Source organism: Sceloporus occidentalis, unplaced genomic scaffold (genome assembly GCF_023333645.1).
Source record: "Sceloporus occidentalis isolate IW3139 unplaced genomic scaffold, rSceOcc1.0.p SCAF_14, whole genome shotgun sequence".
NCBI classification, from domain to species: Eukaryota; Metazoa; Chordata; class Lepidosauria; order Squamata; family Phrynosomatidae; genus Sceloporus; species Sceloporus occidentalis.
The window spans coordinates 3,959,535-3,985,486 of record NW_028316994.1 but is presented as its reverse complement, the minus strand read 5'-3'; the positions used below and the strand labels follow the sequence as shown (position 1 = coordinate 3,985,486).

The window sequence follows — 25,952 nt, the reverse complement described above, 5'->3', positions numbered from 1 at the left end:
TGCTCCTCTTGAAACCCAACTTGCCTCCGTTCTTTAAGACACTATAAGTTCCTTTATTAGGCGAAGAGCACTGGATTTAAAGGCAAGAGTGTCTCTGTGCATGGGCAGAGTGCGCTTCATTCACGCCAGACATTGCAAGCATTTCCCTCATACTACTCTCATCAGGAAACAATCCTTTTTCAAGTGTTTTTAAATTAAATTAAAATTAATTAATTAAAAACCACACTCTCTCAGCCTCAGGGGAAGATAATAGCCAATCTCTGAACCAATCTTGTCAAGAAAATGACATGAAGGCACACAACACACAGCAGAAACAATCCACTTTAAGACTGCTTTAGCAGCCCTGGCTCAATGCTAGGGAATTCTGGGAAATGTAGTTTTTGAGACATTTAGCCTTCTCTGTCAGAGAGAGCTCTGGTGCCACAATAAACTACAGTTCCCAGGATTCCCTAGCACCGAGCCAGGGCAGTTAAAGCGGGCTCAAACTGGGTTATTCCTGCAGTGTGTCTTGGAACCCATATCAAAGGCATTTCTGAGGGGAAAAGGAAGGCACAGCTTCGGAAGCCCCGCTTCGGCTCTCTTCGGGAAGCCTCGGGAATCTTCGCCTCGGCGCTGACGAGAGTGCTTAGGTGGGTTGTTCGGGTGCTTTCGGCCATTTCCGTGAGCATCCCTGGAGTAGTTTATTTTTCGCCCATTCTCGTTTTGACTCCTCGGCTATTTCCGGTTCCGTTCGGGCAATTCCGGCTCCGCTCGGCCTCCGGGAAGCCGTCACAGCTGCAATCGGCAGGGAAGCCTTGGCAGTTGGCGCGGAATGGAAGGTAGGCGCGAACGCCCCCTCCCCTCTCCGCGGCGGCAGGAGGAGGGGCGGGGGCAGAGGAAGCCACGCCCCCGAGGCTCTGAGGGAGGGGGCTCTTGATGATGTCACGTAGGCTGGGCAAAGGTCAGAGGTCACGGCAAGGGTTAGGGTCTGGGTTGGAGTTCCATGACTGGGGTTTAGTGCTGGGAATCAGTCCATTGGGTGACCCTGGGCAAGAAGTCACACTCTCTCAGCCTCAGAGGGAGGCCATGGCAACCTCCTCTGAGCCACTCTTGCCAAGGAAAGCCCAGGATGTGCCCCATTGGAGGCACACAGCAACAGCAAGCATCGCCAGGGGTTACTCAGTGGAGGTTGAGCGGGTGGCAAGGGAGAGCTGAGCCGGTCCTGAGTTCAAATCTAGCTTCGTTCTGATTTAATGTCTTTGTTTTTCCACTCTTCCCAGAACTTGAGAAGGCGCTGTGTGTGTCCTGAATTCAAACCCAGTTTCATTCTGAGTCCTAGTCTTGATTATCCCGTTCTTCCCAGAACCAGAGAAGGCGCTGGGCATGAGTCCTGAGTTCAAATCCAGTTTCATTCTGAGTCTCTCTTTATTTATATTTTACTCTTCCCCAGAAGCGGAGAAGACGCTGGGTGAGGATCCAGAACTCCCCGCAAATGCAGACCCTGAAGAGACAATCCAAAGCCTGCGGGAGCAGTTGGCGGCTGCGTTGGCCGAGGTAGAGACGGTTCGAACTGTGGCCACCGTGAGCGAAGGCACGAAACACGAGGCTGTGGAGGCTGTCCAGCGCCAGTGGCAGGAGGAGGTGGCCTCTCTTCAGGCCATCTTAAAAGGTATGGCGGGGCCTGGCTCTCAGGCTGGAAACAGCCTGTGTAGAACTGCGATTTTAGGATAACAATGGAAGTATAGTATCTAGATCAAGGGAAGTGATAGTGCCACTCGATACTGCCTTAGTCAGGCCTTGCCTGAATACTGTGTCCAGTTCTGGGCACCACAATTCAAAAAGGATGTTGAGAAGCTGGAGCAGGTCCAAAGGAGGGCAAACAAAATGGTGAAGGGTCTGAAAAGAGGAACGACTCAGGAAGCTGGGTATGTTTAGCCTTGAGAAGAGAAGGTTAAGAGGTGATATGATAGCACTCTTTAAGTATTTGAAAAGATGTCATATTGAGGATGAAGCAAGCTTGTTTTCTGCTGCTCCAGAGAATAGGACCCAGAACAATGAATGCAAACTACAGGAAAAGAGATCCCCCCTAAATTTTAGGAGGAACTTCCTGACAATAAGAGCTGTTAAACAGTGGAACAAGTTGCCTATGAGTATGGTGGAGTCTCCTTCTTTGAAGGTTTCTAAGCAGAGGCTGGATGGCCATCTGTCGGGGGGGGGGGGGGGGGCTTTGATTGTGAGTTCTTGCATGGCAGGGTGTTGGACAGGATGGCCCTTGCGGTCTCTTCCAACTCTATGTTTCTATGTAGTTCCTAGAATTGGGAATTTCTAGGCTGGTCTCTTGTATGTGTTTCCTCAAGCCTTGACTTCCTCCACAGACACCATCTCCAGCTATGAGGCTCGCCTCTCAGCATTGGAGCGTAGCAGCCGGGAGAATGCTTGGAGCCGCCTGTTGCCAAGATCCAACCCCCTGGATTCCTTGGAGAAGCAGATGGAAAAGGTAACTGGTGGTGGTGGACAGCAAGTATCTTTTGGGAAGTGCCGAGTTCAGGTTTGCATCAAGACTCTTGTATTTTTTCCATAGGCCCAAGAGGACACTCAGCGGCTCCGGGCCATTGTGCTTCCAATGGAGCAGGAAATTGCTGAGCTAAAAGCAAAGCTAGCCCATGCTGAAGGGCTGGTTCAGGAGCTTCAGGGTGAGCAGGTAAGATGGGGAGAAGTGGAAAGGTGAGAGAAGAAGCTGAGGGAAAGTGATGGGCAGCTTAAAGCAGCTCAGAACAGAGTGAGAATGCAGGCTGCAGAACAAAAGGGAGGAATAGAAGAATCTCCCACAAAATGTGCCAGAGGGACATTTGGAGAAAAGAAATGAGACAGACTTGCTGTTTGTGACAGCAGCAATGTAGGGCTGCAAGTCTGTATCTGGTTGCATCAGGAGTCTTTCTGTGCCAGTAGATGGCTAGCACTGCAAATTTACAAATGAGACAAAGTTGAGTGACTGGGCTGGTAAGTGCCATTGAGCAAAGGCAAGATAAGCTAGATTTTACTGGATTGCTACATATCTTGCATGAGACACTGAAGGAAAGCAGTCGTCAGTTGCAAATTAGATGTTTTCTCTTAGCAAACTCAAAATTACATGGCCCAGACACCAACAGGTCTTTCCCTTAATTCTTGGTAACACCCGCCCATCCAACCCAGATGCCACATTTCCATCTGGTATAGGGTTTTGTCTCTGCAGTAGGTATTTTGCAGAACTTGGGAACATGAACTGCAGCTCCCAGAATTCCCCAGAATGGCTAGGCTAGCTTTAGAGATTCTGAGAGCTGTATTTCAAATAAGGAGTGGCCAAATAAGCTCTGCTGCTTGAGGACATCTTAACTCTGTAGGTTCATCCTTACACCTCCCTTCCTCTTCCTTCAGCATTCCTTACGTAGCTCATCTGAATCTCTGCTTGCTGATGCCGATGCTGCACCTTCTGATGCAACTGGAGATGACCATGTTACCTTGGAGGAAGGAGGAGTGGCTGAGAAATTTGCACGTAGCCTTGATAGTGTCTCTATCGCCTCTTTTTCTTCCTTGGCACCGAGCCCAGGGCCTCTAGTTCGACGCAGGCGTGCCCCCAGCCCTGAGACTACATCAATCGCTTCCTCCACTGGGACCCTGGTGCCAGAGACCATCTATCTGCCACCAGTTGGGTACCAGCTGGTGCCTGTGGCAGAATGGACACAACTGCATGAGCAGGTGTGTATGTTCATATGTGCAGGAATGGAGTGTACTGAATAGTGTGGCAAATGGTGCTTTAGCACATGAGAAGTGAGTCCCAGATTTTTGACCACTAATCAACCATTGATACATGACCTTCCTTCCAATTATTAGCTATTATCCTATGGGCCTTCACCAAGCAAAATGTGATAACATCTTTCTGCTGTAAAGATTTATTATTGTAAATAAACAGAGGGGATATTAAAAGACACCTACAGCTGTTCACTTTTTACTTCATGATGGCTGTGATTTGATCCAGTATTTGAGATCAGAAGTTATAAAGGGTTGGATATTCTAGCCACATTTGCAAATAGATGCCTAATTCACCAACAGTTAGTGCAACATTTTTAACCATTCTGACTAACATAAGATGAAGAATTCAAAGATATAGCCTTGTTAGAGATCTTGTAGCACCTTTGAGACTAACTGTAAGAAAGAAGTTGGCAGCATGAGCTTTCATAGACTTCAGTCTACTTTGTCAGATGCATATAGTGGAGTCACTCCACTGTATCATAGATTCATAGAATCATAGCGTTGGAAGATACCCCAAGGGCCATCCAGTCCAACCCCATTCTGCCATGCAGGAACTCTCAATCAAAGCATCCCCGACAGATGGCCATCCAGCCTCTGTTTGAAGACCTCCAAGGGAGGAGACTCCACCACTCTCCATTGAGGGTGTGTGTTCCACTGTGGAACAGCCCTTACTGTCAGGAACTTCCTCCTAATGTTGAGGTGGAATCTCTTTTCCTGTAGCTTGCATCTGAGGAAGTAGACTGAAGTCTATAAAAGCTCATGCTGCCAACTTCTTTATTACAGTTTGTCTCAAAGGTGCTACAAGATCTCTCTACATACTAACATAAGAGGAGTGAGATACCATTTATGATTAAGTTTAAGGATATTTTCCTTAGTAAAAGCAGGTCTTGGTCAAAAAGAGGAGAAAGACCAGATGTGAAACCAGCCAGCATCTGAAATTTTAATCTTGAAATCTGCTCCCCATCCCCTTTTAACACCAACACCATTCCCATATAGTGTATTAGTCAACTAACTATACATTTTTGCTGCATGTCTGGTAAACCCCAATCCACTCTATCAAAACCCTTCAACACATTGAGGGAAATGAAAGAAAGTGGGAGGTGAGATAGGGTGGGATGGTGTATGATGAATGGAGTTGGAGAGGCACCTGCCTGGCATAAAGCCAATCTAAACAGCCTAACTATAATTTCTAATGAAACTATTTATGTGAGTAGCAAAAATGGAAGTTAACTTTATGTCTTGATTGATTAAGGCTATTAGACAACATGGTGAAGTTTCTTGTATGTTGTCACCAAGTTTGGGAATAGCTACAGTCTGAGATGTTTTCCAGCTAAGCGGTGGAGTTTTACCATGCAACATTTCACTGTAAAGACTAATAAGATGTGGGAAGGCACACAACAACAGCAAATCAGATCTAATAACACAGACACCAGGGAGCTTTCTGGTTAGGAAATTCCAGATTTTGTCTCTTTTTTGAGTCTTTACATCGGGCTTTGCTACCATAAAAGTCTGCCCTTCTCTAAGACCTCTAACATGGAGTGCCCCTCACTTTGGACAGCTTCTGAAATTAGTGTTCTGTTGAATCACACATTCCAAGGTTTGGATAAGTCCAGTCCAGCTGTTCCTTTGCACCCCAGGCTAGAGGACCTTGGCTTTTTTGGGCTGGTGCCTGTTTGGCTGGCATGATGTGACAATTTTGCTGACTAAAGGTTTGGCTAGTCTTGGTGTCTCATCTTTTTGCAGTGTCTTGGGTGCTTTGATTTTGTTCTGAGACTTCTCTCTATGCCTTTATATCTGTGTCAGGGTCACCAACAAGTCTTGTGTTCAGCATCTGGTAAATTTGGCTAAACTACATTTTACCTTTGCACTATTTTGCCAGCTTCCTGATATAGCATTTCCCTTCACTTTAACTGTAGGACTCTCACTTCAGCATTTCTTTGAAGTATACGTATAGTAGGTTTTAGATACCTAATTTTTTTAGTTGCAGAGTTAGTTACCCATAGAATTGGAAGAGACTTCAAGGGCCACCCAGTCCAACCCCCTGCACTCTAACTCATTGGTTGCCAACCTCTGGCTCTCCATTTGGTTTGGATTTCAGCTTCCAGAAGCCCCAACCAACTTGGCTAATAGTAAGGAATTATGGGAGCTAAAGTTCTAATCAGTTGGAAGATCAAAGGTAGGGAACCACTGCACTGTGCTCCACTTCCCCTTCCCAATATTTTTTGACTGTACTTTTGGAATTATAGATAAAAAAGTACTGTATTTTCTGGCGTATCAGACTACTTTTTAACCCAAGAAAATCTTCTCAAAAGTCGGGGGTCGTCTTATAGGGCAGGTGCTGAAACCTCTGAGCTGGACTGGAGAATCTGCACTACCGTTCTGATAGTCTTGGAGACAGGAAGGGCTGGGCAGGCAGGGAGAGCTGACCAATCCAAGCAGGCTTTGTATACAACAAGTTTTTCTGCTAAGTAAGTGCATGTCATAAGCATTTGAATTAAAATTACCATATTGAAATCAAATCTGATGTTTTTAAAATGTTTATGTGGTGTGCGTTGAAAGAGGGGTAGTCTTATACGTCGGAAAAGGTAACTTTTCCAAGCTCCAGGATACCAGGGGGCTTCCAGCCTTCACTGTGTCCTTGGCTCTCTTCTCCCAGGTGCAGCAGCAACGTGAGGCTTTGGAAGCAGCAAGACGGGAAAAGACCAGTGTGGAGGAGGCCCTGAGACGTAGCAATGATGAATGTAGCAAGCAGGTGTGTTTTCTGTCTTTTCTGTGACCTGTGCTGGTTGGTGTTAGTAGAACAATAATATTAAGTTGTCTCTCCACCCCCTTTTATACTTGCAATGACTTTGGGAGATAAGTTAAGCTAAGACCACAAAGAGCAGCTAGTGGCCCTCCAGATGAGGTTGGACTACATCTTCTGTCAGCTGTATCCAAAGCAGTAAGACCTAACATCTGGAGGGCCACTTACTGCTCATTCCTGGGCTGAGAAAAAGAGAGAGCTACTGAACAAAGACTACCTATGAATTTCCATAACAGTGAGCAGGTATAAATGTCTCGCCACAGCTTTCTCACTCTGTGGACATGATCATGTAGACTGAATTTATGAAAGCTAATGCAACAATTGTTTTTCAGATAGTCTGAAATGTTCCATAAGATGCTGTTGTATACTGATACAGACGAACGGCTATTTCTTTGAAAATGAGTAGGGAGTTCAGTTTGGGTCTCTCTACTTTGTGGCTGTATCTGCACTGCAGAAATAATGCAGTTTGACACTACTTTAACTGCCATGGCTCAGTACTGTGGAATTCTGGGATTTGTAGTTTTGTGAAATATTTATCAGAGAGCTCTTGTGCCACAAAAAACTACAAATTCCAGTATTCCATAGGATGGAGCCATGAAAGTTAAAGTGGTGTCAAACTGCATTAATTCTGCAGTGTGCCAGCAGTATTCTGACTGGAATGGTGTTCTCCATTATCCACTATATGTTTGCTATGTGGTCTCTAGCGCCTCTCTTCCTTTCCAGAATTCAGCTTGGATCTCTGGGATTTCTGGATACACACACACACGTCCAGTCAGAACACTGTTGCCACACTGCAGAATTAATGGAGCTTGACACTGCTTTAACTGTCATGGCTCCATCATTATGGAATCTTTGGATTTGTAGTTTGTTGTGTTACCAGAGGTCTCTTGACAGAGACGGTTAAATATCTCACAAAACTAAAAATCCCAGAATTCCATAGGATGGAGCCATGACAGTTAAAGAAGTGGCAAACTGCATTAATTCTGTAGTGTGGCAGCAGTTTAGGTCTATGCTAGAACTAGGTATAGTTCCAGGCCTCCCCAAGAGTTCTTTGGTTGCTGAACACTGACATACATTACTGCTATAGTATAAGCTTTATTGGTGGTAAATGATACAGCAGATGGTACACAGGAGAGAAGCTGATAAGGTCCAGCAGACCTTTACTGCCAATGGTAGAACTGGGCTCCCAAACTAATTCTACCCAGGTCAACAATCAGATTCTCCAGCATTGGCTATATGGGGCACCTGGGTGTCTCAAGGAGTATAGAGCACAAACAGTGAAAACCAAAGCATGTATGGGTGACCCATTTTCTCCTTCATAGCTATGAGAACTGTACACAAAAGTGTCCAGTAAAGGAAAATTCACTCCCCCATTTCCTTCGCAGCCTCACATTGCCAAGCTAATGTAAAAAGTATCTTAGAAGGTTACTAATACAAATGAACTCTCTCTACACTGAACAGATGTAAACATTTGGCCATCATGCTAACAAGAGCTCCAAAACCCATCTACCTAGTGGCAGAGGCCTCACTCTCTATAGCCTAAAATCTTAATTGCTACACCAGGGGTAGGCGCAGTCCTCTTCAGCTCCTCTGGTCCCTCAGTGAGTTGTGCTGGACCACTCAGAGGTAACTAGAATGTATGTTTCAGCTGTTCAGTTTAGTGTTGATCACTTTCTGACGTGTATGTTTTACTGTTGGTGGGGGGGATACATATGGGGGCTAAAACGGTTTCTGTAGAGTTGGTTTTGCTTACACGCACACACACACACACCAATGAAAATATTTTCTGGAGAAAAATGAGTTTGATATGGTGATTCTGAATGGTGGGCAAGGGCTGTACAGGAACGCAACCAATTGCCTGATTCTCACCCCTGCACTTCACCATGTTCACTCTCATATAAAATATGACTTTCACCTTCTCTGAATCATTCATCCTTTCCCTGGTTTTTTTTAACAGGTTCAGGTTCTTTTAACTCAGGTCCAAAGCTCAGAGCATCTTCTCCAAGCCCTCCAAACTACGGTGAGCGAAACTCAACGCCAGACTCAGGAGCAGATGGTGAGTTGAGCTTATGCATGGCAGTATTAATGATCAGCCACAATGTAGCAAGAAGATGAGGCCACTTTCTCATTATACTCTTAATAGCAATTTGGTACCGCTTTAACATATATGACTTCAATCTATTGAATCTGTGGGTTTGTTGTTTTGTGAAGTATTTAGAATTCTCTGCCAGAGACTTCTAGTGCCTCACAAAATTGCAAAACTGTAAATTCCATAGGATGCAGTCACTGGATGCAGCCATTTTAATATTTTAAAATGGAATTTAAATTAATTGTGTAGCAAGAAAGTGATCCTGGAAGATCAGGAGCAGATTTCCTGGAAATTGGAAGTTAGCTTGGAAATGTGTCTTTTTCCCCAATTACATCACATTCTTCAACAGGCAGTGACATGCCTATCCAGACTGGAGGATTCTGGGAGCTGAAGTCCAAAAAAGGCACATTTCCAAAACATGCAGTAGAGTGAGTCTCAAATAAGGTTGGCCCACTATTGAAGATGGTTGCAGAGCCCATCCCAGGGGTGCAGGACTGTAGTTTAGAAAGGAGAAGTCAAGGTTGTAAGATGAAGGACAGTTTAAATCTTATAGCCCTAGTGTGGGAGTTGTTGGGAAACAGCTCTCTAAAGCAGCACTCAAATGTTACACTGATGGAAGACCTCTTATGTTATGCTTGGGCCAAATGAAGGTTCTTTGTGTCAATACTGAAGCATATCACTGAGGATGTAGTGGCCTTGGCTGTGTGGGACAAATGGTGCTCTGTGTTATTATATTGCAATCAGTTCCAACCCCATGTGCTGCGGATTATATATTATATTTTCTTACCACCATTGTGGAATGCTGGCTTGGAGACCTTGTAGTGCACATAGGGACAAAACACATCCCTCAATTATTGTTTTACATCCCCAACCAGCCTATCCAATGGGAAGTCATGCTGGCACTTGCAGTCTGACAACATCTGGAGCCTTGCTTTGCCCAGTCCTCTTGTCATGCAATTATATTGATGACTGGACTGGAAGCTTATTTGTTTTTTACTGATTACATTTAAATCCTATTTCTCAGCCAAGTTGGATTTCCCATGTTTTTTTAACCTGTCCAGCCCATGAAAAATATAGTATAAGTAGGGATAACTTGCTGTTGCAAGATTCAGAAACTTCCACGCAAAGGTATATGTATAAATTATCCTTTAAAACCATTGTTAGTAACCCCAATTAAAGGGTGAAAATATTCATTTTTCTCACATTCCACCTTCCTGCACACACAATCTCACCTTCCTCCCTGTCTTCCAGGCTGATCTGGCTGCATCTCACAAGCGCCTGAGCTATGAAGTGCAGCGTCTCAGTGCAGAGAATGAAGGACTACGTGGTGCTTGTTCTCAGGATCCCTGCCCGACTAAGGATGATGTTAGCAGTAGCTTGCCTAGTACTGTTCCGGTAATTCTGATCTGCCTTTTCCTTGTGTGGGGATGAGCTGTGAGACCAATGGATGTTGGGGTGAGGCTGGCCAAAATCATATCATTATACATACATAGGGCTGTTTCTCCCATGTTCCTTCAGGAGCTTCAGGCTTTGGTGCATCAGTTGAGGCAAGAGTCTGCTTCCCAGCTCCGGGCTGCAGAGCATCAGGCTGAGCGCCTGCGAATCGAGATTGTGTCCCTGAGAGAGCGGTTGGATGAAGAAGCAGCATCTCAGTCAAGACTGCAGGGGGCACTTGAAAAAGAGCAAGAGGACAGAGGTGGGCAGGAGAACAGTGGCCTTGTCTGTTGGGAGGGAAGGGAATAAACAGGAATTGGAACAGGCTGCCCTCCAATTGCCCTCCGAACCCTAGTAGTCTGTGCTTTTAGAACAAAGGTGGGGAGCCTCAACCTGTGGACTACATTCATTGTTAGAGAAGTTCTCAGCAGCTGTATTCCAGTGATGAACAGGACCAATGGCAAAGGAATGGGACCAAACACACCTTTTGAGCACCAACCCCTGCTATCAGTAACTAAACCTTAGAAGAGTCCTTTCAGAAGGGGAGAAAAGCCATACAGAAGTTGTGAGTCATGGCCTGGCTATCAGCGGAACCTGATGGCTAGATCGGGGCTCTAGCAATTCAGCTCTGGGGCCTGAGATTTCCCACAGTTGATTTAGAACAGTTATTCCCAACCTTTTATGCTCCAGGCGCTTTGGACTTCAACTGTCACAAGCCTTACCCATCTTGGCCAGCAGTCAGGAATACTGGGAGCTGAAGCCCCAAACATCTTAAGGAACAAAGTTTGGGAATCATCAGTTTAGAAGCTTGATATTGGAGATAAAAGATTTGAAATATCTTTCTAGTGTGTGAATGTAAATAATTTTATTTCTGTCTCTCTTTTTGTCTCTCCTTTCTCTCCTGCTTGTGGCTGGAAGAGCTTTTGCAGGGTAAGTTGTTCTCTGCTGTCCTGTTGGTGTATATTTTTACATTTGGAGGCTGAACACCACCATCAAAGACTGAGCCTCTTCTCCTTCTCAATTTCCAGCCTCCCTGAATAGTATCCAGAGTGAGATGGAGAGACTGCAGCAAAGCCAGGAAGGGACAGATAGAACCCAGGTTTGTTTGAGTTCCTCTTTGCTCCCCTCCACAGTGGCATCGCAGCAGGTTGCAGGGGGTGTGGAACGCACCAGGTGACACCCCAGAGGAGGGGTAACACCCAGTTGGACCTTCTCCCCCTTTGGAGCAGGCAGGGAAACACTCTCCCTTCCCAGCTGCTCCAACACCAGGCTTTCTCCCTGGGAAGGAAAAAGTTGCACTGTATGCTTTTTAACAAGTGAGTATACAAGCATTTCCCCAACATGGCACCCTCCAGATGTTTTTGACTGCCATTCCCATCAGTCACAGTCATCTTAGCCAATGGTCAGGGATGATGGGAGTTCAAAATATCCATAGGGCATCATATCAGGGGAAAATGAACTCTGTTGCCTCAGGAAAGGCCTGCTTTACAATTTGAGCTGTGCTTTGAGCAAGAGACATTTGGGGACTCTAGAATGACTCCCAAGAGATGGAGCTGAGTGGAAGATGGGAAGGAGGAATCATGCTGAATAAGAAAGTTCATATTTAGCTCAAGGAAGAGGTAAAGAGAAATGCCTCTAACTCAAACATTTTCAGAACCTGCAAAGATTTTTGGGTAACTTTGTCCAGCCTGTCAACACAAGACAGCTATACTGTTACCCTCAACTGTGGTTAGCAAAATTTGTCCTCAAGTGACCACAGCACATGTTCCTTAATCGCCTGAGTTCCTTAATTGCCTGGGCTATAATTCCACTGAAAACTGAAAAATCTGTATTACATTGTATGCTGCTCTGACTATAAAAGGGTTGTGTGTATTTGCTATTGCAATGAGGTATACAGAATCTAGCATCCTCAGAAACTCAGTTTAAAGTTTTTTAAAATTTCTTGCCCGTAAGTACAAGAAGCTGAGTTTGAAAGGGTGCAGGCAATGCCACTGAAATATGAATGCGTAATGACTTGGTGTAGGTCTACATCTCCTCAAAGCACCTCATTCTACCATGTAGTCCTACAACTATAGTCCTATATGGCTCACTGAAGTGGGAGAGGCACATCTTATTAATTCTGGTAATAAACATGATTGAAAGCATATAAGAGTTTAAAAGAATGGACAAAAGCCTGAGGGTTTTTTTGTTTTTGTTTTCTATAGGACAAGAGCAATGCTGTGATGTGATGCTTGTAACCCACTGTGGTGGGAGTTAGAAAGATGGGGATGGATTGGACTTTCTTGCTGTGGCTGAGGAGGGCGTGTGCTGCTCTTTCTAGATATGTGTTTTTGGTAGAGATTAATAAAGTTCCTTGGAGGTGGGTAATGTCTGGTCATGCTGGTTGGGGTTTTCTGGAAATTGTAGCCCACAAAGGAATTCTGCTAGTCTCTGGGATGTAGAAAAGAAAGATGATTTTATTCTTGAAAACAGCCCAGTGTGTTTTGCTCTGAAAATATTACGGCCTTTTTCAGGAGATTACAAATTTAAAATTAATCTTGAGGTATTCTAAAAAGAGTGTAGCCAACGCTTATGTGTGGCAACTCATAGGCATAAACTTTGGAGACACTCTCATTAAAATCTCTGCAGGTTGATTTTAAAATTGTAATCTGAAGAAGATAGTTAAAATATATATATTTTCAGGTTGAAATGCTTTCTCAATAATAAAATTATCTTTCTTTTCCACATCCTGAGACTTTTTCTGTTTTCTACACCACATCCATTGGATGTTTCCAATCCTTTTTGCACTCATGGGGGCTTAGAGATCACTGTAGACTCACTGTCCTTTGCCTCCTTCTTTGTACTACAGGCACAGACTGATGCTCCCTCTCTGGGAGAATGCAGCAACCTTCAGGAGAGGTCAGAAGCTTAGACTGAGAATGGGGAGGCTTGGCCTCTTTCCTCCCCACCCCAGCACTGTGGGAATCTCAGGGAAACTCTGGTCCGCCAGGCACCAAATGGGGTCATCTCTGTCCTGCAGGAGCCTCTACAGGCCCATCTACTCTGCTTGAGTTAGGAGAGCAATAAACTCTGGAGGTAGGATAACTGGACTCTCCCATTCCTCCTTCTTTTCTGTATACTGACTGACACTGGAGCTTCCAGAGCACAATAAAGGACATTTTTGTATTTTCTCTGTCTGTGTCTCCTTCTTTCTTGGGTTGAATAAATAGATGGCAAAGTGGTGTAGTAATTTTAGCATAAAGCTTCATTTCCTTGGTAAAAAAACCTTTCAAAGTGGTTATCAAGTTTAATTTTCTGCTTGTTTCCTGGATCGTAAAGAGATATCCCAGAGTTAGACTCATAAAAATGCTCATAAAACCACAGAGTTCTGGGTTGGTCTCCTTTCATATAGGTAAATAGAAAGGAGTGGGTGTGGGTGGGATACTTGAACTGATAAAAACAGAAAGCTGCTAATGGCTATGATATGTGCTGGGAGGCAATGGGTTTTGCTGTATTCCTTGGTTTATCTGTGGTGCACACTTTACACAGTGCAGTGGAAATCAGCAGTGGAGAATTGCTTAAAAAGAACAGCACAACTTGATGATTGCCACTGTCTTCTATTGGGGTAGCTGTGTTTGCAGCAAAAAGGACAAACAGCCCTGTAGCTGTTCCCTCTAGCTAAACAGGGATTTGAACCCTGGTCTCCAGAGTTGTAATCGAATGTCCAAACCACAACACCACACTGGCTCTCCCCAACTTGCTATATCATTCTTAAAATGATGCACACAGAACTGAACACAGTACTCAGATGAGGCCTGACTGGCACAGAATATAATGGGACTATTCCTTCCTTTGACATGGAAACTATGGATCTTTTAATGCAGGCTAAAATCCTGTTTGCATCCTTTCCTGCAGCATCACACGACTGGGTCACGTTCAGCAATAATCCCAAAGTCCTTTTCATGTGCATTACTGCTAAACCAGGTATTTCCTATCCTATTCATGTGCATTTTGCTTTTGTGTCCTAAATGTAAAATGCTGTCTTTGTTTCTGTTGAATTTCATTCTATCGTTTCAGCCCAATTTTCTAGTTTATCAAGATCCTTTTGAATCCTTAATCCTGTTCCTAATTGTCCAGTGTGTTAGCTATCCCTGCAAACTTGATAAGGATTTCCTTACCCCACCGTTTAAGTCACTGATAAAAATATGTAAGAATAATGACCCTAGGAAAGAACCAAGTGGCACTCTGCTTGAGACTTCATGTTTGAAGTGCAGCCATTGAACCGTCTTTTCAAATAATTATGGATCCATCTATAGTGTTTTCATTTATTCCACATTTCATCAACTTACTAATCACAATATCATGGGAGACTTCATCAAATGTTTCAAATGTTTTGTTGAAATCCAGACAAATGACATTTACATCATTCCCGCCATCTATTAAACTACTAAAAAAGATGTAAGATTATTTGGCAGGATTGTCCTTGACGAACTCAAGGTGGCTTTTTGTCAGGCAGATACTTGCAAATAGACCTCTATTTTAATATTTTCTCCTGGTATTGAGGTCAGGGTGATTGATCTGCAGTTCCCAGATTTTATTTTTTGTCCTTTTTGAAGAGAGGGACAGTGTTTGCTCTGCTACAATCATCACCTCAACCATTTCACATACTGTACTGTCTCTTTAAAAAAATGACAAGTAGCTCAGAGTAAATCAACATCTTCCTTCAGTATTTCAAGTCTGGCACTGCAGGTTTGAATGCCTTTACTATAGCTAGGTGTTTGCTAACTATCTCCTTATCAGCCTTGATTTGCAGTTCAGATCCCTCATCCAGGTCTCTGCAGGTGCATGGATGCACATAGTCCTCTTTTGGGAACTGAAGTAAAACAGGTATTGAGGAATTCTGCTTGTTTTTCTGATGTGTTGGCATTTTGCTATCCTTACTCAGCAGCAACCCATTTCTTTGATCATTCTCTTGCTTCAAAGTTCCTCCTCTGTTGCAATGCAAAAAACGCTTTTATTAAAGTGGGGGAACATTTCGGCTTCTCAGAACAGTCTTGTCAGTGACCTCAAAGTAGTCTCTTGTGGAGCAAATAGATTAGAATGAGTTACAGTATGTTAGCAAATTCCTGCTTTATCACCAAAAATTTGCATCCAGACAATAGATACGGCATAGTATTTTGTGGGTTTTTTGGGCTACGTGGCCCAAAATAAGAGCTTATTCCTGATGTTTCGCCAGCATCTGTGGCTGGCATCTTCAGAGAGATACAACATTGGTTGATTGGCGTATTTCATCATGCCAAGACGGCGATGTAATGACTGTTGGCACTGTGCCTCTGGGGACCAGGGTTCGATTCCCAGCTTGGCCAGGAAACCTTTTGGGTGCCCTTGGGCAAGAAGCCACTCTCTCTCAGCCTCAAGAGAAGGCAATGGCAAAAAACCTCCTCTGAGCAACTCTTGCCAAGAAAACCCCATGGAAGGTTTGCCTTAGAGTTGCTGTAAGTTGGAAACAACTAGGGCTGCATCCACACTGGAGAGATAACCTGGTTTGGTACCGCTTTAACTGCCCTAGCTCAAGGCTATGGAATTCTGGGAGTTAAAGTGGTCTCAAACTGGATTATTTCTGCAGTGTGTTTTGTTTTGGGCCGTGGTAGTTTGGTGAAAGACAGCTAGCAGGGTGCAGTTGTGGCTTAAGACAGCCTTGGCACATAGCAGCAGCCGCCATGTTGAGACAACAAGGCCCCAAACCAAAGGTGGCGCCTATTTCGAAGTTGACCGGAAGTCCGCTCTAGCCCGCCCCCTCCACTCTCTATGGCGGATATGGCCCGGAGGAGGGGGCATGGCGGCGTGAGGTCACTTCCGGGAGGAGCTAAGATGGCGAGCCGCGCGGTGCTGGTGGCCCGAGGCGGGCTGTACGGTGTCGTCGGTGGGTGATAGCGGCTGGGAGGGAGGCAGGGGCAGGGCGAGAGTGAGGGCAGGACGGGAGGCCAAAGAAAGCCCCAAGGCTTCTTCCTCCCAGCCTTTATGGCAGGCTCTGCACCTTGGAAGACTCTGCCCTTGACCCCTTTTGCGCTTCTATTCGGTTCATTACGGCGCTTTGTATGGGGAGGGCAAGAAGGAGCCCTTCACGGGGGGAGAGGGGGACCGAACCTGTGCGCATGCGCACTCTTTCTATCTCTCTGGCACGTGCTTCTCTGCAAGCCAGGAGACCTTTGCATCATCATCATCATCATCATCATCATCATCATCATCATCATCATCCCTCCAGTTCCATTGCAGTCTTGGGGCAGGGCACAATTTGTTGGTTAATTGGTTACACAGACACAGACACACACCTTGACCTCTTCCTGTTTCACACCACACAGCAGACCTGCACACAACTTGGCAATAGGAAGGGGCCAACATTAAAGCAGGTTAACTTATTTGGGCCATTGCAGGTAGGTCTTGATTAAATATTAATTAATAATTATTAATTAATATTTAATTAAAGCCTACCTGTGGCCCAAAGAAGTTGGGCCAGTCAGAGGGGGAGGAGGACGGAATTAGTATCAATAACGTTAACCATCATTAATTAATAACGGTTAACATGATTGACACTAATCCCGCCCTCCTCTCCCTCTGACTGGCCTTTTCCTCAAGAGAGAGTCAGGCAGCTGAGGGGCATTGCAAGGGTTCGCCCATCTTCATCCTCCACCTGGCTTTCATTTTTATTATAATGTGTTTTTACTGTTGTAACCCATCCGGATTCCTAGTGGTTGGGCTGGCTATAAATGGACGGGTTGCTTACCTGTAACAGTATACATTATTTATTATTATTAGCAGCAGAGGACCCTCGCAGGGCAAATATTTGCCCCTCTTCCTCCGCTGCTGCCACCCGGCCTCCTCCTCAGGAGAAAGCCAGATGGTGGAGGAGCCTTGCTTGCCCATCCCCCTTCCCTGATCCATGGCCTTCTTCTCAGGAGAAGGCTAAGCAGCAGAGGAGCCTCGAAGTCGTTCTACATCCTCATGGGCCACCCAAGAGCCTTTGGGGGGCTGCATGCGGCCCCTGGACCATGTTTTGTGCAGGGCTGCCATACAGAATAGCAATGCTTTTTTTTTGCACTACACTCATCCCTCCATATTTGTAGCTTTGATGTTTGCAGCTTTATTCACGGATTTGATTAATATATTCTCTCTAGGGATATCTAGGTCCTCCAGCGCAACTCTATGGTCAACTTTAACTAAAAGTTGCACCGAAAAACCTAGAGATTCCTAGACCCTTTACAGACAGGCCAAAATAAAGCTGCTTCAGGTCACTTTGGAGGTGTGATGTTTTAATGATGCATGTGTCCTAAGAGTCTGGAAGCTGCACCAAAGCTGCACTCCAGTCCTTAGGACTGGAGCGTGGTTTTGGTGCAGCTTCTGGATTCTTAGGACGCATGCATCATTGAAACACCATACCTCCAAAGTGACTCGAAGCAGCTTTATTTTGGCCTGTCTGTATAAGGCCCTAGAGACAATACTGTACCAGGCATTTGTAGCTCTTCCAGTGCAATTCTGTGGTCAGTGTCTGTTGGACATTGACCACAGAGTTGCACTGGAGGACCTAGAGATCCCTAGAGAGGTGTCCTCTCAGGTAAAAACATGGTGTTTTTGTTATTTGCAGTTTTTCCATATTCACGGGGGTCTGGTGCCCTAACCCTAGCAAATACAGAGGGACAAGTGTAATTAAAGAGATCTTGTAGCACCTTTGAGGCTCCCTTAAAGAAAGAAGTTGGCAGCATGAGCTTTCATAGACTTCAGGCTGCATCCACACTGAAGAGATAACCCGGTTTGAGAGCGTTTTAATTACCCTGGCTCAGTGCCAGGGAATTCTGGAAACTGCAGTTTTATCAGACATTGTCTGAAAGGTTTGGTGCCACAATAAACTACAGCTAAAGTGATCTCAAACAGTATGTTGCTTGTTGCTTTAATTGTTGCTTGCTTATTTTAACCAGTTCTATTTTATATTATTACCTGTTGTTTTATACGTATTTTTAGATTGTACGCCATTGGCAGGTTTTATTTTTATTCATTTGATCATTTGTATAACAGCGCTGTGTACATTTACAGCGCTTTAGAAATAAATAAATAAATAATATGTAGATCTCTCTACATACTAACATAAGAGGAGTGAGGTACCATTTATGATTAAGGATATTTTTCTTAGTAAAAGCAGCTCTGGATCGAAAAAGGGGGAAGACCAGATGTGAAACCAGCCAGCATCTGAAATTTTAATATTGAAATCTGCTTCCCCTTTTAACACCAACACCATCCCCATATAGTGTACTAGTCAACTAACTATAACTGCTGCATGTCTGGTAAATGAGTTACAAGTTTCTACACATAGTGTTGGAAATAGTGCCAGAGAACAAAGTGGATGAAATAGTGTCTTTATACAGTGAACTTTAGATATTAGATTTTTTTTAGCAAAAGTAATAACTTGTTCCAACAGAAGCCAATCTATACTTATCCCTTCAAGTTGTTTTTAATTACTTATCCCGAAGGTTAAAACACAGATAAGAGAGAGAAAGTGATAGAGGGCAGAAAGGGAGACTTGAATGTCCAAAAATAATGCACTTATTGCAAAGCACTGCACTTAACAAGTACAACATTGCAATGACAGAAGATTTCTGTCATGATGGTGATGGTCCATTTTGTTTGTGTGTTGCAGGCTTGCGTGGTTGTCGGTCTCGTCTGCTGCAAGGTGTTGTAGCCACGGTAAGAAGAACTCTGGTATGGAGTCTAGTATGGGATTAAAAGTTGTATTTTTGAAACAACCTGACAGACCCTAATGTCTCTGTTCTGTCTTCTGCAGCTGTCTCTGCCTTATTCAGCCTTCTATGGGCAAACTTTCTTAGTGCGAAGTTTTGCAGTTGAAGCAAAGAAGATATATGTACGGGACAAACCACATGTCAACGTTGGGACGATTGGGCACGTGGACCATGGCAAGACCACATTAACAGCAGCTATCACTAAAAGTGAGAGCTGGGGACAGTCTGGAATTTTACTTTGTTGTTTGGTTATTTGGGTAATAGAAGAAAACCAGAAGGAAAGAGGTAGAGAACTGATGTAGCTTTCTAACCACTCCCTGGTTTGATTCTCTAGGGCAGGGTTAGATAACTTTTCTTCCTATTATGGGCCTTGACCCAGATGGGAAAATGCAAAGTGGTTGGAGTTGCTAGTGGGTGGAATCCGGTTCAGATGTTAGTGGTGTTTGTTGCAGGTTTAAACATTGGCATTGAACATAGTTGCCATAACTTCTCACATCCTGGAGGTTGGGTTGTCCCATTACATGCTGTCAGTGGGACCCAAGGGCTCAAATCTCCTGTGCCTGGGTTTGGTGTCAGTCTGAGGACTCCAGCTTTCCCAGAACCAAGAGTTTTGACTTCCACCATCTTCACCGCCATTCAAAACTTCCAGACTATGGATAGGCAACTGGAGGCTGGGGCTCAAAAGGATCTCCATCTACATCACACCAATCTCTGACTCTACAGATGCTTTTCCTGCCTTTTCCTAAACTGGACACAGGCGAAGGATTCCTGAGTCCCACCCTTTTTAGTAGTTCGAACGGTAGAGGAGCTTTGGCAGTTCTCTTCTTGTGTCTTGCATCTCACCCTGAACCCTCTCTGCCTTACACAAGCCATAAGGAAATCATTTTAGGTGTCTAAACTATACAGCTTGGAAGAATTAGGTTTTTAAGAGTTCCCAGAATCTTTCCACCAGCTTGGATGATTATGTACCTATTCCAGGCTTGGTTAGGGAGGATTCTCTCAATGTCCTTGTTCAGATGGGTGAAAAGGTGTCCAGCAGTTGGTCCCTCAGCCCTTGCTCAGTCAAAAGTATGGCCACTGTTGCTTTTGATCATTGGTGCCAGATGAGGAGACATTAGAGCCAGCTTTCTTTCTTGAATACTCAAGAATTCTCCCTCCCCCTCTCTTCTTCTGTTCCTTCTAGTTCTCTCTGAAGCTGGAGGTGCCCGATTTAAGAAATATGAAGAAATTGATAATGCACCAGAAGAGAAGACACGTGGTATCACAATCAATGCCTCCCATGTTGAATATTCAACAGCCAATCGCCATTATGCCCACACAGATTGCCCTGGGCATGCTGATTATGTCAAGGTACGTATGAGATGGTGGGATCCCATAATATCCTTGAAAATCCTATATTCGTCATCTAAAATGCTTTTCAGAAGGGGTATGCTGAAAATACTTCCATATTGCATTTGAACCCATGCTGTTGCTGCCTCTTTCATGTTGCATATCAGTTGATCGAGAAATGTTGCAAAGCCTTTTTAAACACTTTCTTGTACTTGACATTTTCATGCAAGCCACTTCAAGTTAAGGAGCTGATTTTTCAAAGGAGTTCACATTTGCATGAAACCACAACCTGACATGTTCCTTTTGTGTTCTCCTTAGAACATGATTACAGGGACAGCACCACTGGATGGCTGTATCCTAGTGGTGGCAGCAACAGATGGCCAGATGCCACAGACAAGGGAGCACCTTCTGCTTGCTAAACAGGTGATGTGGGGCTGGGGTGAAGATTTATAGCATGTTTGAGACCTCATTCTGAGAACATAGGGATTATCTCTTTCAAGTACGGGAGTGGTAACTTGGAGAAAGGGATAGTGTAGAGGTAGGTCTCATCTTTCTTTTTTGCTGCACCAGATAGGAGTGAAGCACGTTGTGGTGTACATCAACAAAGCCGATGCAGTTGATGATTCAGAGATGTTGGAGTTGGTAGAGCTGGAGATTCGTGAGCTTCTCACAGAATTTGGCTACGATGGGGAGAAGACTCCTGTTATTGTAGGCTCTGCTCTGTGTGCTTTGGAGGTTAGTGGTGGATATAGTGTCTTGAACTTTGTTTTATGTGAAATCTTTCCTTTTTTTAATATGTTGTGTCATCTCTCTCCTTCCTGTTGTTCACAGCAACGAAATCCAGAGTTGGGCTTGAATTCTGTCATGAAGCTACTGGATGCAGTAGATACATACATCCCTCTGCCACAGCGTGAGCTTGACAAACCCTTCCTGCTTCCCATAGAGCACGTTTACTCTATACCAGGTACTAAGCCTCATAAGACAGTCACTCTATATACACAGTGTGCCAGTAGTTAGGGATCCAGAGTAGTTGGTGGATATTCTGTATCCGTTGCTTATTTTGGAAGCCACTCTGATTGCACGGTCAGTGTTACATGGGGATTTTGGAAATATCAGTTCTATTCTGCGCTGCATGAGATTTACTAAGTAACCATGGGCTAGTCACACAGAGCTTGCTATCTCATAAGGTGGTTGCAAGAAGAAGTGTGTGTGTGGATGTTCATAGAAGAAAGGTGGGATATGAATCAGGATGAAAGCTTGCATCCTCACACATAAGTGCAATGATGGGGTTCCTTCTTCATTACGTCTGACAGAGCTGCCTGTGATCTTGTAACTGCTGTACTCAACATATCCCTTGACCAGGAGAATGCTGAAGAATTCATTTTCCAGCTCATGATCTGCAACACTTTGGGAGACTAAGGTGTTGCAGAGCATGTGTTGGGAAATGAATTCTGCAATGTTCTCCTGGCTATCAGATGTGTTGGGAACAGGCAGCTGGAGAGACTATCAGGGTTCTGCTAATATTTCCTTGTCTCAATACCCTACCATCCCCTGGGAGAGCGCTGCAGCCATCATTTCCCAGTACCCTGATCTGAGTCACTTTAGAAACCCTTTCTTTGGACTGCTACCAGGCTCAAACGTTAGGTGTTTGGGGTCATGGTCAGTCAGTAACATAAATGTAAATCCCCAGCAGTTCCAAAATTAGAGATCCATTTTACAATCTCAGAACAACTGAACAGAATACCAGCGATAATTTAAAAATAGATACAGTAGCATCATTTAACTTGCCTGTTTTAGGGCGGGGAACTGTGGTAACAGGTACTCTTGAACGTGGCATTGTCAAGAAAGGAGAAGAATGTGAATTTTTGGGACATAATCGGAACGTGCGCTCTGTGGTGACTGGTAAGTCTTGTCCGTTTTCTGCAAGCCATCTTAACCTCCTTCTTCATTTCTCCATGATGTGAGTGGACCAATTATCTCAGAACCACTGTGGTGGTCCTTAAGTAAAAACATAACTGTAGCAAAAGCCAGAGCTGTGGCTTTTGTGGGCTGGGAGGGATGCAGCACTTTGTAGAGGGTAACAGCACTCTATTGACTTCAGGTGTAGAGATGTTCCACAAACAACTGGATCGGGCAGAGGCTGGTGACAATTTGGGTGCTTTGGTGCGAGGGCTAAAGCGAGAGGATATCCGGCGTGGGATGGTTATGTGCAAGCCAGGTTCTATCCAGCCACACCAGAAAGTTGAGGCTCAGGTAAGCAGATGTAGATGAATTGAGTAACTTACAAATTTTTTGCTGCAGAGGAATGGGGGGCAGAGAGCGGGTCACATAGTAGTGCATCATGGCAATTATTCATGTCTTACAGAGGAATATGGGTTATCTGACATGTGCAAGAGCTAGAGATTGTCCTGAAGGCTTTCTTGGGAGCACACAAGGACATTCATAGGCTTTTCTAATGCTGCTAGGCTGGCAGCATAAAAAGCATTGCTTTTCTCTGCTGTACTGTTTCAACCAAAGCAAACATGTCACTTTCTTTTCCTAGGTTTATGTCTTGAGTAAGGAGGAAGGGGGTCGTCACAAGCCTTTTGTGTCTAACTTCACGCCTGTCATGTTTTCTCTGACCTGGGACATGGCCTGTCGTATAGAATTGCCCACAGGGAAGGTGTGTACATATCTGTCTCTTTTCTTTTACCAACTCTTGCTTTCTACAGGCATTATGGAAGGGCTGTATTTACGGCAGGAGTGGGCAAAATATGGGCCCTCAGTTGTTTTTGCCACTCCCTGAAATCACTAAAATTCCATGTCCTTCGTCTACACCATACAGTAAAAATGTTGCATTGAAGTTAGCTTGCCCACCATTACTGACTCTACATGCTCTTATTTTTCTCTCCCCCACCCCAAGACATAGAATCATAGAATCTTGGGGTTGGAAGAGACTGCAAGGGCCATCCAGTCCAACCCCCTGCCATGCAGGAAATCTAAATCAAAGCATCCCTGACAGATGGCCATGCAGCCTCTGTTTGAAGACCTCCAAAGGAGACTGCACTACACTCCGAGGGAGTGTGTTCCACTGTTGAACGGCCCTTACTGTCAGGAGGTTCCTCCTAATGTTGAGGTGGGATCTCTTTTCCTGGAGCTTGCATCCATTGCTCCGGGTCCTAGTCTCTGCAGCAGCAGCAGAAAACAAGCTAGCTCCCTGAAATGATCACATTTAGTGAAGTGATTTTCCAATAAAACCCCATGATAAGTCTGAAATGACTTGAAGGCGCACCACAACTGAGAGCTTTGATTATTGGAGTAACAATCTGGAGACCAGGATTTATTCCCCACTCAGCCACGACAACCCACTGCGTGATCTTGGGCAAGTTGTACTGTCAAGGCAAACTCCCTGTCTTTGCCAAGAAAACCCCAATAAAGTGTGCCTTAGGGTAATCCTAAATCATACATGACTTCAAGGCACACAAGAGTACCCACCTTGTGTTAGCAGACTGCTGCTTCTGGAAACTTCCAACCAGTGAATACTTGTTTGGAATAGCATTTTTAATGAGTCCTACAAAAAAGGCAGGGACATCACGCATGCACATTCCTCCCAATGATACTTTAAAATTAGGATAGGAATTGTGCAGCCCTCCAGATTTCTTCATTCGTGCGATATTTCTTATAATTGTGAGTAGGCGTGATCCTGATTCTCATCTTTCCCTTCAGGAATTGGTGATGCCAGGTGAGGACACCTCTCTTATTCTGGTATTACGGCAGCCCATGGTGTTAGAGGAGGGACAGCGATTCACACTGAGAGATGGAAGCAAAACAATTGGCACTGGTGTGGTTACAAAAACACTTCCCCTAGCTCCAGGTGATGAAGAAAAGTGGGCAAATTAAAGCGTGTTGTGTTTGTGGCAGTTTCCATCAATCTGCCAGGTGGACTTTCAAAGTTGAGATTAAAAACTGTTGTGCAAAATACTGCAGCTTTGTCATGAACACCACTGCCCTTCTGAAATGGGATCTTTGCAAATGGTCAGCAATTCAGTGTTGCCACAAAGGAGAGAAGGCACTGCACGATGTAAAATGTGCTTCATTTGGTGGGTGGGGTAGGGTTTATTAAATAAAAGTCTGTAAAGCTGATTAGGAGTAATGTTATTTAAGGGGTAAGTAATAGCACATCACCACATATGGATGAGGGTTGGGCTGTAAAAAAAAGTGGAATAGAAAAAAATTGAGATACGGTGCTGGAGAAGAGTGCTGAGGATACTGTGGACAGCCAACAAGACAAACAAATGGGTCTAGCAGATGAAACTGTAACTCCCTGGAAGCCAAGATAATTATGCTGAGGCTCTTGCACTTTGTCTACATCATGAGAAGACATGTCTCACTTGAAAACCATGATGCCAGGAAAGGTGGAGGGTACTAGAAAGAGGGAAGACTGCACACCAGATGGCTAGATCTGGTTATGGGAAGGTCATGGACATGAACCTACAAGATTTAAGGAGAGCAGTGGAGAATAAGGGGGCCTGGAGAGGTCTCATCTGCAGGGATGCCAGGTGTCAGGGCCCACTCACAATAACGCTTTTTTCACATTTTCCCTCCAGAAAAGTCAAGGTTACACAATACAGTGTAGTGAGCAGATGCAGACTAGCTGACAGTGGTACTGGAGAGCCTTGCAGTTACTGTCATAGCTAAAAATTAAAGCCTTATAAGCAAGCCTAAACATGACACTAGACACCTCAGATGTTGAACAGCCCTGTGGATCTTGACTGATTAGAGGTGCACAGTAACAATGGAGGGCAAAATAAGTTACATCACTCCCAGAAGTGTTTCTCTAAAGAGTGCATTATGGGAACTGAAGCTAACATTTTGCTTTCTTTGTACATAGTGGTTTCATTTCTTGCTTCTGCACTGCCATGCTGATTTTGGAAGTGAGCAAAGTTTTGGCACAGTTGTATAAACATTAGCAATGTCTCTTCTTGCAGGAGCGTGTGGATCCTCATGCACTCCATCCTGAACTGCCAAGTGTAACTCTCAGTTTGACAACTAACATTTTAACGGTACAAGATTTTGTGGGCTACTGCTTCTGCACTGGTCCAAAGAAAATGAGTAGGAAAGGGAGGGGGCCTGTGGAAATGCGTAGAAAATAGTATCTCTGCAGACCCCAGCTGTAAGGATGAGCAACTGGTTTGTCTCAAAACATCATTTCTTGTGCCATGTGACAAATGGCAGTAAACAATAGTTTGGCCACATTTTTTAAAGAGAGGCTCTTACTAAAATGTGAGAACATTAATAAAGGAGTACTGCTGTTTACAAGTAGAGTCTGCTAGCACTGGTGCAACTCAGAATCTTGAAATTACTCCATTTCTTTTCAGTAAACTTCCTAGGCTTCCCACTCCAATAAAAGTCAGTAGTATTACACCTATATGCTTGTTGCACTCTGAATACTGCTAAATCAGCTTTATGGTATGAGGGCAGATGCTATTTAATTAGCCATTTTTAGATTCCAGTAGCCACCCCCCATCAAACTAAACACTTGCCATATTGCCTTCTTTGGAAAGATAAACATCCTGTCAACAAAAAAATTTAGTGCCAACCACTAGGGACAAAAGTGACAACAATCCAGAGGATGCAGATATATAGCACTTTACGGATATATTTGTCACTGCCACGCAGCTGTTTGAAACACATCCCAGAGTATCCTGGACATTGCAGACAAGACCTACTGGTATATCATGTCACATGTTCTGTCCCCCCATCCCCAATAGGTGCAAATGCT

The 25,952-nt window shown here is 44.4% G+C and overlaps 2 protein-coding genes across 3 annotated transcripts; both read left to right on the top strand.

Moving 5' to 3' along the window:
* The first annotated feature begins 795 nt into the window (after nt 1-795).
* RABEP2 (rabaptin, RAB GTPase binding effector protein 2) lies at nt 796-13,262 on the top strand. 2 transcript variants are annotated; one of them, XM_089480457.1, is made up of 12 exons: nt 796-818; nt 1,430-1,648; nt 2,355-2,476; nt 2,561-2,680; nt 3,394-3,714; nt 6,425-6,520; nt 8,529-8,627; nt 9,912-10,055; nt 10,179-10,356; nt 11,013-11,024; nt 11,123-11,193; nt 12,943-13,262. In XM_089480457.1, the coding sequence occupies exons 1-12, from the start codon at nt 812-814 to the stop codon at nt 13,003-13,005; spliced, it is 1,452 nt and encodes a 483-aa protein (XP_089336583.1). In that variant the 5' UTR covers nt 796-811; the 3' UTR covers nt 13,006-13,262. The 2 variants fall into 2 exon arrangements, with proteins under 2 accessions (XP_089336583.1, XP_089336582.1); XM_089480456.1 differs by lacking the exon at nt 796-818 and having other exon boundaries at nt 973-1,648.
* A 2,633-nt stretch (nt 13,263-15,895) lies between these two features.
* On the top strand, nt 15,896-24,313 carry TUFM (Tu translation elongation factor, mitochondrial). The gene is made up of 11 exons (XM_089480320.1): nt 15,896-15,996; nt 18,763-18,809; nt 18,907-19,069; nt 20,046-20,212; nt 20,510-20,614; nt 20,762-20,926; nt 21,023-21,155; nt 21,989-22,093; nt 22,293-22,444; nt 22,734-22,853; nt 23,897-24,313. The coding sequence occupies exons 1-11, from the start codon at nt 15,945-15,947 to the stop codon at nt 24,068-24,070; spliced, it is 1,383 nt and encodes a 460-aa protein (XP_089336446.1). The 5' UTR covers nt 15,896-15,944; the 3' UTR covers nt 24,071-24,313.
* The last annotated feature ends 1,639 nt before the right edge of the window (nt 24,314-25,952 follow it).

Coding starts and splice junctions, on each gene's coding strand:
- TUFM (XM_089480320.1), top strand. CDS start 15,945: ATGGCGAGCCGCGCGGTGCTGGTGGCCCGAGGCGGGCTGTACGGTGTC. Junction 20,213..20,509: donor GGCATGCTGATTATGTCAAG/GTACGTATGAGA, acceptor TGTTCTCCTTAG/AACATGATTACAGGGACAGC. Junction 22,094..22,292: donor CGTGCGCTCTGTGGTGACTG/GTAAGTCTTGTC, acceptor TATTGACTTCAG/GTGTAGAGATGTTCCACAAA.
- RABEP2 (XM_089480456.1), top strand. CDS start 1,363: ATGAGTCCTGAGTTCAAATCCAGTTTCATTCTGAGTCTCTCTTTATTT. Junction 1,649..2,354: donor TCTTCAGGCCATCTTAAAAG/GTATGGCGGGGC, acceptor CTTCCTCCACAG/ACACCATCTCCAGCTATGAG. Junction 2,477..2,560: donor TGGAGAAGCAGATGGAAAAG/GTAACTGGTGGT, acceptor TTTTTTCCATAG/GCCCAAGAGGACACTCAGCG.